The 17,888-nt window shown below is 46.7% G+C and overlaps 1 protein-coding gene across 1 annotated transcript in view; it reads left to right on the forward strand.

Moving 5' to 3' along the window:
- The window catches only part of igf2r (insulin-like growth factor 2 receptor), a 223,644-nt gene that overhangs the window by 192,319 nt on the left and 13,437 nt on the right, over positions 1–17,888 (forward strand). Inside the window, exons 41-45 of the mRNA XM_063056606.1 lie at positions 160–296; positions 1,348–1,465; positions 2,937–3,083; positions 10,165–10,349; positions 12,214–12,400. Of these exons, the coding sequence (XP_062912676.1) occupies positions 160–296; positions 1,348–1,465; positions 2,937–3,083; positions 10,165–10,349; positions 12,214–12,400 (774 nt within the window). The remainder of the gene's footprint in view (positions 1–159; positions 297–1,347; positions 1,466–2,936; positions 3,084–10,164; positions 10,350–12,213; positions 12,401–17,888) is intronic.

Here is a 17,888-nt window from a genome sequence, read left to right on the forward strand (position 1 = left end):
AAATTACCTAGCCCTCTATTTTGTGTGTATTCTTTGATTTCCAGCATCTACAGATTTTCTCTTGGTTGTGATTCAATGAAGGTAGCATGGTTTATTTGGGTGTGTCTCTTTGGATAGTTACCAGAGTGCTAGTGTTGAATCTGCTGTTTTATTTTTCAGGTACTACATGAATCTCTGTGAAGGAGTTCATGAAGGACCCACCGGCTGCCCTCCATATGCCAGTGTGTGCAGGAAGGCTAAAAGTGCTAGAACACAGATATTGGGACTTGTTCATAGCCAGAAAATAGATGTTCAAGGTACGAAGCCTTGTACCAATAGATGCATGAAGCACATTATTTGTGTGGTAAAAATGCAACATAGGTGGACTGCTATCAGCTTCTTGTGAGCCTAGAATCTCCAATAAAATGAAAAGAGTCTCAAGTCATGTACCAGATCGGTAGATCGTAGAATCTTACAAACTTCCTCTGCCCGCCTTGCGCTTGTCGCCTGCGATACCGTTTTCCTGCATCAGGTCTGTATCCCATAAGACCATAACATATCGGAGCTGAATTAGGCTATTCTGTCCATCGAGTTAGCTCCACTAATCCATCATGGCTGATTCATTTTTCCCTCTCAACCCCACTCTCCTGTCTTCTCCCATAACCTTTGGTGCCCTTACCTATGGAGAACTTATCAACCTCTGCTTTAAGTGTACCCAGTGAATTGGCCTCCACAACATCCTGTGACAGTGAATTCCACAGATTCACCACCCTCTGGCGAAAGAAATTCCTCCTTATCCTATCTCTAAAGGAATGTCCCTCTATTCTGAAGCTGTGGCCTCTGGTCCTATACTTGTCCACTATAGGAAACATCCTTTCCAAATCCATTCTATCCAGTCCTTTCAATATTGGATAGGTTTCAGTGAGATTCTCCTTCATTCTTCTAAACTGCATAGAGTTTCCTATCCACGTACTTGTCCAAATGTCTTTTGAATATTATTATTTGCCTCTGCTGCCACCGCTGAGCATCTTGTTCTGGATATTCACCACCCTCTATGTGGGAAAGCTTTCCCCCTCAGCTTTCCTCTAAATTTATCTCCTCTCACTTTAAACATGTGCTCTGTAATGCTAGACTACTTTGGAAATGAGCTTTGAGTATATGTTATCTATGCCCCTCATAATGTACTGCTGAGGACACTCCATAGCCACCTCTTCTCCTTTGAGAAACAACCCATCTGATCTTTCCTTGATCTTTTGGCGTAAGTGGGTGAACATAAACCAGAAAGCGTCAACCATTGATGCGTGCTGTGGTTAGTACTGAATGTGCTCTTTTAAACTAAAGCTTTTTAATTTCAACCTTTATTTCCAGATACACACCTTTCTGTGAGTTACTCAAATGGCTATTTTAACTGTAGTACAGGCAAACGTGCAAAGACTGTTATACAACTGCAGTGTTCGTCGACAGGAGGAGTACCAAAGCTAACAAGGTGAGGAGACCCTTATCTCTGTACTTATGCAAGTCTGTTAGAGTCATGCGGACTTTAGTGTCTGGGATTTGTCTATCAAGGTGAATGGATCCGTCAGCTCCACTACTCCATCATGGAGCACAGCAGTGCAGAGGTTGGGTCGGATAACTGGAAATCAAGTTAATGTGGTCATGCGTTTAACATTACCTGGGAATAAAGTAACATTGGTGAAGATCTGTGATATGTTGCTCTACCCAACCGACCTCAAAGCTGCATTGACAGTATTTCCATAGATGCTGCCTGACCTGCTGAGTTCCTCTAGCATTTTGTGTATGTTGCTCTGGATTTCTAGCATCTGCAGAGTTTCCTCTGTTGCCACGGCTAATGGCTGCAAGTTTATCCCATCACAGTATTTCCAATAAACAATTAAATGCTTTTTGTGGTCAATAATTGGCGAATGTGCTTCTCTATTGAGGTCAGTTACCTCTTGATGTTGAATATACCTAACGGCCTCCCAAGTCCCACACTGGACTGTAACATTCTTTCCTTTTGCCAGCAGCTCAGAAAAGGGCACCGGGGAGGTTCTGTTTCTGGATCAGCATGTTCCTTGTGTCTGTGCCTGTGAACCAAAGTTAGGAACGTGCTGGATTGTAGATGTTAGGGTATCTACTTCCAGACTTGGCCATAGGGAGCAGGATGCACTTCGCATCTGGTTCCTTTGCTTCATGTTGGTCAATTCCAGCACATCTAATGCAAGGAGTCCATGAAGTCTTTTTGCCCCCCCCCCAAATGCTCCTGGGGCAAGCAGGGGCAGCAAGATGCAGGGCTATTAAAAGTCAAACATTATGCAAGAGTCATGACAAGCACAGAGTATTAAATTTTGTCAATGTGTGTGACTCCCCGCGTGAGGTGATGTGCAGCTATGCTGAAAAGTTAAATGGAGAAATGGTTGGTGATGAACCCAGTTGAATATAGAGCTTCTAAGATCATCTCTCAACCTAATTCTACAGCATTTTCCATGTAAATATTGGTCAGTCTTCTTCCCAAAAGTTTAATTATCACATCTTTATGCACACACTTCCAGACCAATATTTATTTTGTCTGTATTGTCTCTGGGACAAGATTCTGCTGATGAGGAGAAATGATTTTGTTTCAATACTTGAGCTGCAAAGTCCCTTAAAAATCTACCATTTCAAATTTGGGAGAGGATTGAAATTTAAATCCTCTAAGGCATTTCTAAATTACACTAATACTAGTTTAATTTGATCTTTTAACAACACAGAGTGCTGGAGGAACTTAGTGGGGCCAGGCAATATCCAGGGAGGAAATGGACAGTTAATGTTTCAGGCCGAGACCTTTTTGTTAAGGTTTTGAATGATCAGGAATTTGTTAATTGCATATTTCTGTAACCCTATCCTGGTATTTTGTGTATTCTCTCTTTTGTTGGAACTCTTACGCCAAACCATTACATCCAGAATGTTTTGTTTTCTAGGTTTGATGAAAACGAGTGTGAATTTTTAATTTCTTGGGAGACCCGTGCAGCCTGTGCAATAAAGCCACAAGAGGTTAACGTTGTGGGCACCACCATTAAAAACCCTTTAACTGGCAAAGAGGTGGATTTGGCGCCTATTTATTCCAAGTATGTGTTCAGCATTTGGTTATTTTCAAATCCCCTCCATTTGCTTTGCATGTGTTTTTTTTCCTCTAATGGCTACAGTTTGTTCAAAAGCCCGACAAATGTCGTCTTTCTCTTTTTTCCTAAACCTATCTGCACCCTTTCCTAGAGTGAAATGTGTCCTTCTCAGTGCATCTCTGCAATTCCCTAAATGGAAGGGGCTCTTATTTTCCCAATTCCATCCTATTTAGTCACAGCCAGGATCTTATTAAGCACAAATCTGTCACTTCTGCACCGTAGGCTAACTTCCCCAAGGTTCAGACTTCACTGCTTGTTACTCCTGGACTTTAGCAGCAGACTATTGATCTGTAGTTGGGGTAATGCACTGTTCAAGTTAGGCTACGTCCACACTACGCTGGATAATTTTTGAAAACGAAGCCTTTTCTCTTCGTTTTGACCTTCCGTCCACACCGGAACCGCGTTTTCAGCCCCCGAAAACGAAGATTTTCAGAAACGGTCTCCAGAGTGAATAAATCTGAAAACGCCTAATATCCGTTGCAGTGTATATGGGGTAACCGGAGCTTTTTAAAACCGCTGTCATGACGTGCCGCAACAGATGGCAGCAGCACGGCATTTCATTGTTTTATTATTATTATTACTTTATTGTCGCCAAACAGTTGATACTAGAGTGTACAATCATCACAGCAATATTTGATTCTGTGCTTCACAGAACCTAACAATTTCAGAACAGACGGCAACAAGACTGAAGCCAGAAGAGTTAGAAATGTACTCACCAAATACTTCGACCCATAGCTTACTGAATAAATAAATATACTCACTTTGCCCTGTTTTCTGTCCTTGCTTGTATGAAGGTAAGGACAGAAAACACCCTCCGCCACCTCCAGTTTAAATTCCATGCGGAATATTTTGGAGGATCAAGAACCAAGGTGGTTTACCTATTTATGCAAGTACTTCTCTGACAATAGATGTGTAACAGCCTAATGTAACATTGTATGGAAATACAAGATAACACTGATGCAGACAAGTGTTTATACATTTAACAAGGTACTTTATTAATGCAACAGAGTTAGTCAGTTTTTCAATGTTTGTCGTCAGCCGGGTCATACTGTCCGTGAACTCCCTGTCAGTTGCCTCCATACGCTCCAGTGTTTGTTTTTTTTAGTTTTAAGTCCTCCTGCGCGAGAGCCAAGAGCAATTCCTTTTAACTTTTTCTACTCCGTAACTGGACAAACGCGCACCAAGTATACTGTTTCCTCTTTGCTTGTTTTCTGTGTGTCCTGCGCATGCCCAGTAGGAGGAGATTTGCCCAAATATCTGTCTAATGTGGACAGAGATATTTTGAAGAACGCTTAGTGTGGACGTCTGTCGTTTTTACTCGAAACGGGCGTTTTCAAAATTGTCCGGCGTAGTGTGGATGTACCCTTCCTACGGCAGTATCAGTAATCTGGTCTATCAGTGATCTAATTAGAAAACCCTCATGTCAGTTGGGGAATTTACTTTGCATTTTAATTTAAATCTGGAACTAATGGCAGTAGTGAGCCTTTGATAGGACATTTAGAAAGAATTAAGTGTATATTTAAAACAAATTATGGGTGCTGTGGTGATTTGTTGTGGTAGTATGACACCTAACAGGGCAAAAGTGTGCAAGTTACACTCAGTGACCATTGCTCGTTAATGCAAATATCTAATCAGTCAATCATGTGGTAGCAACTCAATGCATAACAGCATGCAGGCATGGTCAAGAGGTGTGAACGCTCATTGGGCTAGAAGGGCCTGTTACTGTGCTGTATCTCTAAATACAATGAATTAAATCTGAGTCATGATCTCGATAGAGATGGCAGCTCAGCGCCATCTTGACCAGAAGGTGGTCCTACACTCTTGAAACCATTTATTATCACCAATGCAACTAGCAACTCCCAGTGTCTTTGAGAATTGGGTGGAATCCTACATGATTGCAGAGGGAGAACATACTCTGCACACAGGTACATGCGCAGAGGTGCCCAGATGTTCAGACCACAACAGGTACAGATAGAGGAGGTACTTAATGAAGTGGCCGCTGATTGTATTTTCATGCACACAGTCTCTATAGAGTTTACAGAGAATGCTGCGAAAAGCAAAAAAAAAATCGGTGAGCGGTAATGTCTTGTTAATGAGTGAGGTCAGGAGAATAGTTCAAGCTGACAGGAAGGTGACAGTAACTCAAATAACTACAGTGGTGTGCAGAAGAACATCTGTGAACACACAACACATCGATCTTTGAAGTGGATTGGCTACAGCAGCAAAAGACCACAAGTGTACACTTAGTGGCCACTTTATTAGGTAGAGGAGGTGCTGTGGTGGTGTGCTACACACAGCACTAGAATAACCACACGGAGTCGGTGAGTTAGAGTTGCGATGAAAGAGATTTATTCAAACTTCGCGGCCTGCTTTAAAGCCTTCCCGTTCCCGCCCTCCCTGGGCGGGATTGCTGTGGGGAATGCATATTCCCAGACCCTTTCTGCTTGCGGGATTTTCCCCCTGCTGGTGAAGATGGCCTGGCGCCCTTTTTGGGGCCGGTCCTCTGCCTGCGCGCGCTGTTGTGAGCCAGTTCGTGTGTGCCAGAAAGTGGGTCGCCACATAACCCCCCCCCCAGAACTGGTGATACCTCCCCTAATGTCCGCAGTCTGGATCAGCCTCTGTTTGGGAGGTCTGCCTCTGCGCCGCGGTGCCTGAGCCTGGACCAGCTGCGCCAAGTCCACATGGGCCGGTTTGAGTCGGTCCACCATGTAAACCTCCTCTCTCCCCCCAGTGTCCAGCACGAACGTGGACCCGTTGTTCCTGATCACCTTAAACGGTCCCTCGTAGGGCCGCTGTAGCGGTGCCCAGTGTCCGCCCCGTCGTACAAAAAGAAACTTACAGTTCTGCAGGTTTTTGGGTACGCAGGTCGGGCTCTGTCCGTGCTGTGAAGTGGGGCTGGGGGCCAGGTTACCGAGCCTCTCCCGTAGTCTGTCCAGGACTGCTGTGGGTGCTTCCTCTTGCCCCCTTGGGGTTGGTATGAACTCTCCTGGGACTACCAGGGGCGCGCCGTACACCAACTCAGCCGACGAGGTGTGCAGATCCTCTTTGGGCGCCGTGCGGATTCCGAGCAGGACCCAGGGAAGTTTGTCCACCCAGTTAGGCCCCTCCAGGCGGGCCATGAGAGCTGATTTCAGGTGACGGTGGAAGCGCTCCACTAGTCCGTTCAACTGTGGGTGGTAGGCAGTTGTGTGGTGTAGCTGTGTTCCTGAAAGGCTGGCCATAGCCGACCACAGGCTGGAGGTGAACTGGGCGCCCCTGTCGGAGGTAATGTGGGCCGGTACCCCGAAGCGGGCTACCCAGGTTGCGATCAATGCTCGGGCGCAGGATTCGGAGGTGGTGTCGCTGAACGGGACTGCCTCTGGCCATCTGGTGAACCGGTCTATCATAGTTAGGAGGTACAGCGCTCCTCGCGACACTGGCAGGGGCCCCATGATATCCACATGAATGTGGTCGAACCTTCGGCGGGTGGGTTCGAACTGCTGCGGCGGAGCCTTGGTGTGCCGCTGCACCTTGGCCATTTGGCACTGCATGCATGTTTTGGCCCATTCACTGACCTGCTTACGAAGTCCATGCCACACGAACCTGTTGGCGACCAGCCGGACGGTTGTCCTGATGGAGGGGTGCGCTAAGTTGTGAATGGATTCGAACACCCGCCGGCGCCAGGCTGCTAGGACGGCGGGGCGGGGTTGGCCGGTAGCTATGTCACATAGTAGGGTCCTCTCACCTGGGCCTATGGGGAGGTCTTGGAGCTACAAACCGGAGACTGCAGTACTGTAAATGGGGATCTCAGTGTCTGCCTGCTGTGCCTCTGCCAGCGCTGCATAGTCCACCCCCTGGGACAGGGCCTGTATGGTCGGTCTGGAAAGTGCGTCCGCCACGACGTTGTCCTTTCCCGAGACATGCCGGATGTCCGTCGTGTACTCGGAGATGTAGGACAGATGTCACTGCTGACCAGGGGTCGGACACCTTAGTGAACGCAAAGGTAAGCGGTTTGTGGTCTGTGAACGCGGTGAAGGGCCTACCTTCTAAGAAGTACCTGAAATGCCGGATTGCCAGGTATAGTGCCAATAGCTCCCGGTCGAAAGCACTGTATTTGAGTCCGAGTGGTCGTAGGTGTTTGCTGAAGAACGCCAGGGGTTGCCAGCGACCGTCGATGAGTTGTTCCAGCACTCCACCGACTGCTGTGTAGGATGCGTCCACCGTGAGGGCAGTAGGAATGTCCGTTCTGGGGTGCACCAGCATCGTGGCGTTTGCTAAGGCTTCTTTGGTTTTAACGAAAGCGGTTGCGGCCTCTTTGTCCTAGGTAATGTCCTTGCCCTTACCCGACATCAGGGTGAACAGGGGGTGCATGGTTCGGGCTGCTGAGGGGAGGAAACAGTGGTAAAAATTCACCATACCCACGAATTCCTGCAAGCCTTTGATTGTGTTGGGTCGGGGGAAGTGGCAGACTGCGTCTACCTTGGCGGGCAGCAGGGTTGCCCCATCTTTAGTAATCCTGTGGCCCAGGAAGTCGATGGTGTCGAGTCCGAACTGGCATTTGGCTGGGTTGATTGTAAGGCCGAATTCGCTCAGGCGGGAGTAGAGCTGGCGGAGGTGGGACAGATGCTCCTGCCGACTACTGCTGGCTATGAGGATGTCGTCCAAATAGATGAATGCAAAGTCCAGGTCGCGTTCCACCGTGTCCATTAGCCGCTGGAAAGTCTGTGCGGCATTCTTTAGGCCGAACGGCATTCGGAGGAATTCGAAAAGTCCGAACGGGGTGATAAGTGCTGTTTTGGGGATGTCGTCCGGATGTACAGGGATTTGACGGTATCCCCGGACGAGGTCTACCTTGGAAAAGATCCTTGCGCCGTGTAGGTTTGCTGCGAAGTCTTGAATGTGCGGCACAGGGTAGCGGTCTGGCGTTGTAGCCTCGTTCAGTCTGTGGTAGTCACCGCATGGTCTCCAGCCCCCCGTTGCCTTGGGCATCATGTGAAGGGGGGAGGCCCATGGGCTGTCGGACTGTCGTATGATCCCTAATTCCTCCATCTTCTTGAACTCCTCCTTCGCCAGTCGGAGCTTGTCTGGGGGAAGCCTTCGAGCACGGGCGTGGAGGAGTGGTCCCTGGGTCGGGATGTGGTGCTGTACTCCGTGTCTGGGCATTGCTGCCGTGAACTGCGGTGTCAGTACTGATGGGAAATCCGCCAGGACCCTGGTGAATTCATCGTCGGACAGCGTGATGGAGTCCAGGTGTGCGTCTGGCAACTGTGCTTCACCCAGGGAGAACGTTTGAAAAGTCTTGGCATGAACTAATCACTTCCCTTGCAGGTCGACCAGCAGGCTGTGGGCTTGTAGAAAGTCTGCCCCCAGCAGTGGTTGGGCCACGGCGGCCAGTGTGAAGTCCCACGTGAACCGGCTGGAGCTGAACTGTAGCCGCACCGTGCGGGTGCCGTAGGTTCGTATTGTGCTGCCATTAGCGGCCCTCAGGGTGGGTCCCGGTTCTCTGTTGCGGGTGTCGTAACTCGTTGGAGGTAAGACACTGATCTCTGCTCCAGTGTTGACCAAAAAGCGGCGTCCCGACTGCTTGTCCCAGACGTACAGGAGGCTGTCCTAATGGCCAGCTGCCGTAGCCATCAGCGGCGGCTGGCCCTGGTGTTTCCCGGGAATTTGCAGGGTGGTCGGCAGCAGCAGGCCTCTGTGCCCCACCGCTGGTGGTAGAAGCACCATTGTTCGTTGGGCTCCTCACTCCCGTCGCCGGGTTTTGTAGGCTCTGCTGCCGGGCCTGGTCTGGTCTGTCATTGGGCACGCGGCTTGGTGATCTGTGCGACAGATGCCCCTCTCTCTTTCCTGGCATTCCACAGCACATCTGCTTGGGCCGCCACCTCCCGGGGGTTGCTGAAATCTGCGTCGGACAGCAGCAGGCATATGTCCTCGGGCAGTTGCTCTAGGAACGCCTGCTCAAACATGAGGCAGGGTTTGTGTCCTTCAGCCAGGGCCAGCATCTCGTTCATTAATGCCGACGGCAGCCTGTCTCCCAAACCATCCAGGTGCATTAAGCGGTGTGCTCGTTCGCGCCGTGAGAGTCCAAAAGTCCTTATGAGCAGGGCTTTGAATGCTGTGTATTTGCCGTCCTCCGGGGGCGACTGTATAAACTCCACAACTTGTGCAGCAGTCTCCTGGTCGAGTGAGCTCAGCACGTAGTAGTAGCGAGTGGACTCCGCGGTTATCTGCCAAATGTGGAATTGTGCTTCTGCTTGTTCGAACCATAATTGGGGTCGCAGCGTCCAAAAGCTTGGCAGTTTTAACGAAACTGCGTGAACAGATGCAGCATCGGTCATCTCTGGTCCAAATATCGTTTGGGCCGTTGGGGTCACCAATTGTAGCTACACACAGCGCTAGAATAACCACACGGAGTCGGTGAGTTAGAGTTGCGATGAAAGAGATTTATTCAAAATTCGCAGCCTGCTTTAAAGCCTTCCCGTTCCCGCCCTCCCTGGGCGGGATTGCTGTGGGGAATGCATATACCCAGACCCTTTCTGCGCGCGGGATTTTCCCCCTGCTGGTGAAGATGGCCTGGTGCCCTTTTTGGGGCCGGCCCTCTGCCTGCGCGCGCTGTTGTGAGCCGGTTCGTGTGTGCCAGAAAGTGGGTCGCCACAGTGCCTTATAAACTGGCCATTGAGTGTATATTTTTTAAAAATATGTAGCGCAGAAGTAGGCGAGGTAATGCTCATGGGTTCATTGGCCATTCAGAAATCTGGTGGAGGGGAAGGAAGTTATTCCTAAAACATTGTGTGTTTCAGCGACAACAGTCCTGCACAGGAATGTTTGAAGATTACCTTTGCAGCGGCATGCAGAGAGTTGCCACTGTTGATGCTATCTAGAAATGAGTTCTGAAATCTGTCGTGAGCCAAGTTACACATGACTGATCGACCTTGTTTTTAATGTTTCTTTATTTTCCATCTGTTTTCCCTGCATTTTTCAGATTTCATGGTTTGATCTATCATGATCTCATTATACGTATTATGGCAAGCATCTTTCTGCATTGCAGGTTGTACAAAGCTTCTGGTGATATCAGGCCAAATGGTGATTCGTATACATATGACATTCAGCTTTTGGGAATTGCTAACCCTAAGAATGTTCAGTGCCAAGGATCCAACATTTGCCAGGTCAAGGTGAACCAGCTTGCCTTCAGGCGTATAGGCATACCAGCCAAAGCAAAGTACTACCTTGAAGGTGAGCCTGCTTCAATTTCTTTTGATTAATTTTTTTCCATTGACAGTTATTATGTTCTTAGAGTTGTACAAGTTTGGGGATTTTACTTGATATGAACATCATTAGATGGCTGATGTAAATACTATAGGTAACTAAGTATTATTAAGATATCCAAACTGACACAAAGTTAGTCAGATACTGCATTAGAATGCTACTACTATATTAAAGTTCAAAGTAAATTTGTCAAAGTACATGAAATTCATTTTCTTGCAGGCATTCTCAATAAATCCATAATAGAATAATAAAGTATTGGTATTATTTTCTTAATTTTTTTACTTGTATACTTGTACTCTGTATTCTTCTATGTAGAAATTAATAATAAAAATATTGAAAGAGAATAATAACTATAGCACGGTCAATAAAAGACAGCACCAGCTTGCGTGTTCAACCAGTGTACATAGGACTACAAACTGCAAGTACAAAAAGACATAAATAATAATAAATAAGCAATAAATATCAAGAACATGAAATGAAGAGTCCTTGAAAGTGAGTCCATAGGTTGTGGGAACATTTCAGTGATGGAACAAGTGAAGTTATCCCCACTGGTTCAAGAACCTGATGGTTGAGGGGTGATAACTGTTCCTGAACCTGGTGGTATGGGTCCTGAGGCTCCTGTACCACTTTCCTGATGCCAGAAGTGAGAAGAGAACATGTCCTGGGTGGTGGGGGCACCTGATGATGGATGCTGCTTTCCTACAACAACGTTTCATGTAGATGTGCTCAATGGTGGGGGAGGGCTTTACCTGTGATGGACTGGGTTGTATCCACTACTTTTTGTAAGATTTTGTATTCAAGGGCATTGGTGTCTCTCTACCAGGCTGTAATGCAGCCGGTCAATACACTCTCCACCACACATCTATAGATGTTTGTCAAAGTTTTAGATGATGTGCCAAATCTCCGCAAACTCCTGAGGAAGTAGAGGCACTGCCGTGCTTTCTTTGTAATTGAACTTGCTTGGAGGACCCAGGACAGGTCCTCTGAAATAATAACACTGAGTGATTTTTATCAGGAGATGCCACTTGACTGGCTGAGTTCTTCCAGGATTTCTTTATTTTTCTTTTTAGTATCTGCAGCTGTGTTTGTATTTTAGTTTATCCAGGCCAGGTCCCTTTATCTTATTTAAGAGAGCCCTCCAATTGATTGCTTTTTGCCCTTTTCTCATCCTGATCTAAACATGTACTGTGACGACTGTTGCCTAAGTGTTCCCCACTAACACTTGACCCATCTCGTCCTCCTAGAACTTCCTCCAGCATTTTGTGGGTGGGTGGGTGTGTGTGTGTGTGTAGCCATGGATTTCCAGCATTTGCAGAATCTCCTGTGCTTGTTTTGAACCTTGTCAGACTCATTTTCAATAATGGTGGCTTGCCTTTTTTTTTACTATTTTGCTATTAGATCAGCTTTTCCAATACCTTTAGTTATGATTCTCATTAACTATAATTATTTCTGATGTGTGTGTATAAATGTGTCTCACTTTCCATGCAGATGCCTGAAAGTATGTTTAATTTATGCCTCTGGGAGGTTGGGTTCATACAGAAAACCACAACTCATCTAGGCCATGTTGTATCACCCTCTCTCTCCAATGCATTGACTTCACTGAGAAGCATAGATCGTCAAGAATCTCAGTGTAGTCTTTCCCAATCACTTACAGTTCTTTCCAGGCATTAATCTTAATCTTTTCTATATCCCTTTTTGTTTCTTTGCCCTTTGTTTCCAAACTCTTTCACCTCAAATACTTGAACCGTATCGGACAGATTGTGAGCTACTGTTCTTTGCGATAGTGTCATTAGCAGAGTGATGTGCATTTTCTGCCCATTTCCTATTTCAGATGATGACCTGGATGTCGTTTTCACTTCGAACTCCATGTGCGGCCGCGATCCAACAAAGAACGTCTCTTCCACTATACTGCTACATTGCAACCAGTTAGCAGGAAACGGGAAGCCAGATTTCCTACACGAGACATCTGATTGCCAGTACCTGTTTACCTGGTACACCTCAATAATCTGTGACCTTGCGTGAGTTCCTCCAGCTATTTTTAGACTTGAGTTGCAGAAAACCAATTCTCATTTTCTTTTATTTGGTACAATTTTTATCTCTTTGTTGGAATGTTTAGATGTTAGTGGGCAAGTAATCAGTTTTTTGATGTTAAATCTCTGCAGCACCTCTGTACTTGTTAAGTTTCTCATTATTATCTTACGATCCAATTAAAACCTGAGTTTCAAGGAAAACTGGGCGAGAACTGGTGAAGAGACTGAGACACCAACCGTTACTCTCTCCACAGATCCTGCCTGACCTACTGAGTGTTTCAGGATTGCTCTTAAAAACACTCGCTGTCTAGTCGACTTTATTAGTTACAGGTTATTACATTAATAACCTGGCCACAGGAGTGGACCCCAAACTGGTCAGCTGCTGCTGTGGTCCATCCACATCAGGGTTCAATGTGTCTGCTGTGATGCATGGTTATTTGAGTTGGGGTCAGCCTGAACTGGTCTGGCCATTTTCCTCAGACCTCTTTCATTGGCGAGGTATTTTCGGTTACAGGACTTCTGCTTGCTGATTTTGTTTTTTGCACCATTCTCCAAGCTCCAGAGCAGGTGTTTCCAACCCCTCTCATGTCATGGACTAATACCATTAAGCAAGCTGCTGTGAACCCTGGGTTGGGAACCCCTGCTGTAGAGACGGATGATGTGTGTGAAAATCCCAGGAGATCAGCAGTTTCTAAGGAACTCTAACTGACCCATCTGGCACCAACAACTAATCCATGCTCAGTCATTTCTTCCCCTTTTTGATGTTTGGTCTGAACAACAGTTGAAGTTCTTGACCAGTGGTCCCCAACCTTCGGGCTGCGAAGCATGCAGGGGTGCAGCGGTGGCCGGGATGCACCCAACACATCTTTAAGAAAAAAGCGGAAATAAACAAGCTAATTAACTAGGTGCCACTCGGCACGTAAATGTCAGTCCAGATCAGAGGTGACGCAATCGCCTCTGATCTGGGCCAACATTTATGTGCCAGGCGGCACCTAATTAATTAGCTTGTTTATTTCGGCTTTTTTCTTAAAGATGTGCTGGGTGCGATCCGACTACCGTTGCACCGCTGCATTCTTCACAACAATGTATCGGTCTGCGGCCAGGAGGTTGGGGACCACTGCTCTTAACCATGTGTGCATGCTTTTATGCATTAAATTGCTGCCACATGATTGACTGATTAGATATTTGCATTAATGAGCAGGTGTAGCTAATAAAGTAGATACTGTTTATAAGATTTCCAGCTTCTGCAGGCTATTTTTAAAAAAATTTTTGTGTGTTATCCAGAACATTTTTCTGATTTTTTTTTATAGATTAACTGAGTAGAAAGATGGAAGTCTAAAATTTAAATGTCTAAAATTTAGTGCATATATCAAAAACAGTCCAACCATCTTTCACTGTTTCTGCTTCCCAAGTACAGCCCAGTCATTAAACGTGTGAAACCCACAATGAGGACTATTAAGATCTGGCTGGAGGGGGCTGACTCTGCTCTTCAGCACCAATTCCAGCACACAGACTGGAGCGCGTTTGCTGCCCATGCCACCACAGACTCTCAGATTAACATTGACTTGTATACCAACTCTGTCCTTGAGCATATCAAGTGTGTAGATAGAGTGACATCACAAAGACAAAAGTTTTCCCCAGTCAGAAACCATGGACAAACAGAGAGGTTCACCTCCTGCTCAAAGCCAGAGATCCACCCTTCAGGTCTGGAGACCGGGAGCCTTACAGCTCAGCGACACATGTGGCATGGCATACAGATCGTTACAGACTTACCTAGTACTGTGCCCCCTTCCAGCTTTGTTTCCCTCCCTGATGAGCTCAATTACTTCTACGCTTGCTTTGACCGAGAGAACAAGGAGGTCACCCTCAAAGCGGATCTCCCACCTGGTGAACTGCCTCTCTCACTTTCCACCTCCGCTGTTTGTGCCACCCTGAGCAGGGTGAATATACGGAAGGCAGCTGGTCCGGATGGAATACCTGGCCGTGTGCTCAGAGTCTGTGCAGGGCAGTTGGCCAGTGTCTTCACAGACATTTTCAATCTGTCTCTGGCACAGGCAGTTGTCCCCACAAGCTTCAAGATTGCCACCATCTTGCCGGTGCCAAAGTATTCCACTGCCACGGGCCTGAATGACTTCCGCCCAGTTGCACTCACCCCCATCATTGCAAAGTGCTTTGAGGGACTGGCTCTATCACATCTGAAATCCTGTCTGCCCACTACCCTGGACCCCCATCAATCTGCCTATCGCACCAAAAGGTCAACGGAGGACGCCATCTCCACGGCACTTCATTCTGCCCTGACCCACCTGGACAGCCCCAAATCTTATGTCAGAATGCTATTCATTGACTTTAGTTCAGCATTCAATACTGTGATCCCCTCCAAGCTGATTGCCAAACTTCACCAGCTTGGTATCAGCTCATCCCTCTGCAATTGGACCTTGGACTTTCTGACTAACAGACCCCAATCTGTTAAGTTAGACAACCTCTCCTCCTCCATCCTCACCCTGAACACCGGCGTGCCTCAAGGCTGTGAGCTGAGCCCTCTCCTGTACTCCCTTTTCACTTATGACTGTGTTCCTGTACACTGTTTTAACTCCATAATCAAGTTCGCAGACGACACCACAGTGATTGGCCTGATCAGAGGAGATGATGAGACGGCCTACAGGGACGAGGTCCAGCACCTGGCCACGTGGTGTGCCGACAACAACCTGGCCCTTGACACCCAGAAGACCAAGGAGATCATTGTGGACTTCAGGCATGCTAGGAGCCACACTCACATCCCCAGCTACACCAACAGAGCTGTAGTGGAGCATGTATCAAGCTTCAAATTCCTTGGTGTCCACATTTCCGAGGATCTCACCTGGTCCCTGAACTCCTCCATCCTGATCAAAAAGGCACAACAGCACCTTTATTTTCTGCGGAGCATGAAGAAAGCTCACCTCTGTCCCAGGATACTGACAGACTTTTACCGCTGTACCATTGAGAGCATACTCACCAACTGCATCTCAGTGTGGTATGGCAATTGTCCCATATCGGACCGCAAAGCACTCCAGCGTGTGGTGAAAACTGCCCAGCGGATTATTGGCACCCAATTGCTCACCATTGTGAACATCTACCATAAACGCTGCCTGGACAGAGCGAAAAGCATTATCAAGGTGCATCTCACCTTAACCATGGACTTTTTACTCTCCTCCCGTCTGGTAGGCACTACAGGAGCCTCCGCTCCTGCACCAGCAGGCACAGGAGGAGCTTCTTCCCTGAGGCTGTGACCCTGCTGAACCTCACATCGCAGCATTAAGCAGTATTGCACCCATATTGGACGTATCAGTACTTTTATATTTGTGTGCTGTAGCCCTTTTTATTCGCAGTTATTTTGTAAATAATACTATTCTTTTGCACTTCTGGTCAGATGCTAATTCCATTTCATTGTATCTGTACTCGGCACAATAACAATAAAGTTGAATCTAATCTAATCTTAAAAACATTTTGCAAGCTGATGTTTCCAAACACAACCCAGAAAATGAGGGTTTGCTCCTTTTGGAAGTCTATGTCTACTTGCCCATGTATACTCCTTCAGAGAGACTCGTACAACTCTTGCATGTGGTGAAATAACAACGTAACCATTTTAGTGGGAGGAAAAGTAACTATGGAGTCAATAACTCAATTAAGCCAATGAAATCCAGGTCTGCAGTTGAAAGTTGCATAACCAAGTGACAGGCAGATTGATATCCTTGAGCCATAATGATAAAATAGTGCAGTAACTGTATGACCAACAAAATGTGTTGCTTCCATGTTAGAAAGAGCTTCTTGTTTTCCAGAGCAAATTGTCAATTTGCTTCAGTGTCAATCCTCCTGTCCTTGGCTGATGCTGTGAATACAGTCTGGTGTTTATTGACTCGCTTTATTGTGTATTGGTTCAATTCCCCCACTGCCTGTAAGGAGTTTGTGTGTTTTCCCTGTGACTCTGTGGGTTTTCTCTGGGTGCTCCAGTTTTGTCCCACAATCCAAAGACATGGAGGCTGTTAGGTTAATTGTTCATTGTAAATTGTCCTGTGATTAGGCTGGGGTTACATTGGGAGGTTGCTGGGCCTGCTCTGCGTTGCATCTCATAAATAGATATCTAGGAGTCTCTTAAATATCTCTAACATATCTATGCCTAACCAAGTGTGTTCCATGCTCTTACCACTCTCCATATATATTTTCTAAAAGTCTTCCTCTCTCTGACATCCCACCGCCCATACTCCAATCACGTCAGAATTACGTCCTTCCATGTTAGCCATTGTTGCCCTGGAAAAACATCTCTGGCTGTGCACTCGATCAATGCCTTTTCCTGATATTCCTCTATTATATCTCAACCTTCTTTGCTTCAAAGAGAAAGCCCTAGCTCATACAACCTTTCCTCATAAGTCATGCTGTCTAATCCAGGCAGCATCTTGGTAAGTTTCCTCTGCACCCTCTCTAAAGCTTCCTCATCCTTCATATAAAAGAGGTGGCAGAACTGAACACAGAATTCCAAGTGTGGTCTAACCAGAATAAAGCTGCAACATTACCTCATGTTTTTCAACTCGGACCCCTGATTAAAGAGGACCAGCCCATCATGCGCCACCTTGCCCACCCTATCAACTTGCACGGCAACTTTGAGGGATCTGTGGATATGGACAGCAAGATCCCTCTGTTCCTCCACAGTGTTAAGAACACTGCTATTAACCCTGTATTTTGCCTTTAACTTCAACCTTCTGGTGAATCACTTCACACTTCTCTGAATTGAATTCCATCTGCCACTTCTCAGTCCAGCTCTGCATCCTGTCTAAGTCCCTACGACAGCCTTTTACATTATCCACAATACCACCAAACTTCATGTTATCTGCAAACTTACTAACCCACTCTCCCAGTTTCCCATCCAAGTAATTAATAAAAGTCACGAAGAGTAGAGGTCCCAGAACAGATCCCTGCGGAACACCACTGGCACCAACTTCCAGGCAGAATATGCTCCAACTACAACCACCCTTCTGTGGGCAAGACAGTTCTGTGTCCACACAGCCAAGTTTTCCTGGATCCCATGCCTCCTGACTTTTCGAACAGGCCTACCTTGTCAAACACCCTATTAAAGTCCATATACACCACATCCACTGGTCTACCTTCATCAATTTGTTTTGTCACTTCCTTGAAGAATTCAGTCAGGTTTGTGTGGCAAAACCCTAGTCAGGTTATGCTTCTCAAAATGCTCGTAATTCCTGTCTCTAAGAATTCTCTCTAATAACTTGTACATCATTGATGTAAGAGTCACTGGTCTATAATTCCTAGGGGTATCCCTAACACCTTTCTCCAAAAAAAAGGAATAGCATTTGCCACCCTCCAATCTTCTAGTAGTACTCCTGTGGCCAGTGAGGATACGCAGATCACTGCCAAGACACAGCAGTCTCCTCCCTCACTCCCTGTAGTAACCTGGAATGTATCCCATCCAGCACTGGGAAATTAT

This window comes from Mobula hypostoma, chromosome 8 (genome assembly GCF_963921235.1).
Source record: "Mobula hypostoma chromosome 8, sMobHyp1.1, whole genome shotgun sequence".
Lineage (NCBI taxonomy): Eukaryota > Metazoa > Chordata > Chondrichthyes > Myliobatiformes > Myliobatidae > Mobula > Mobula hypostoma.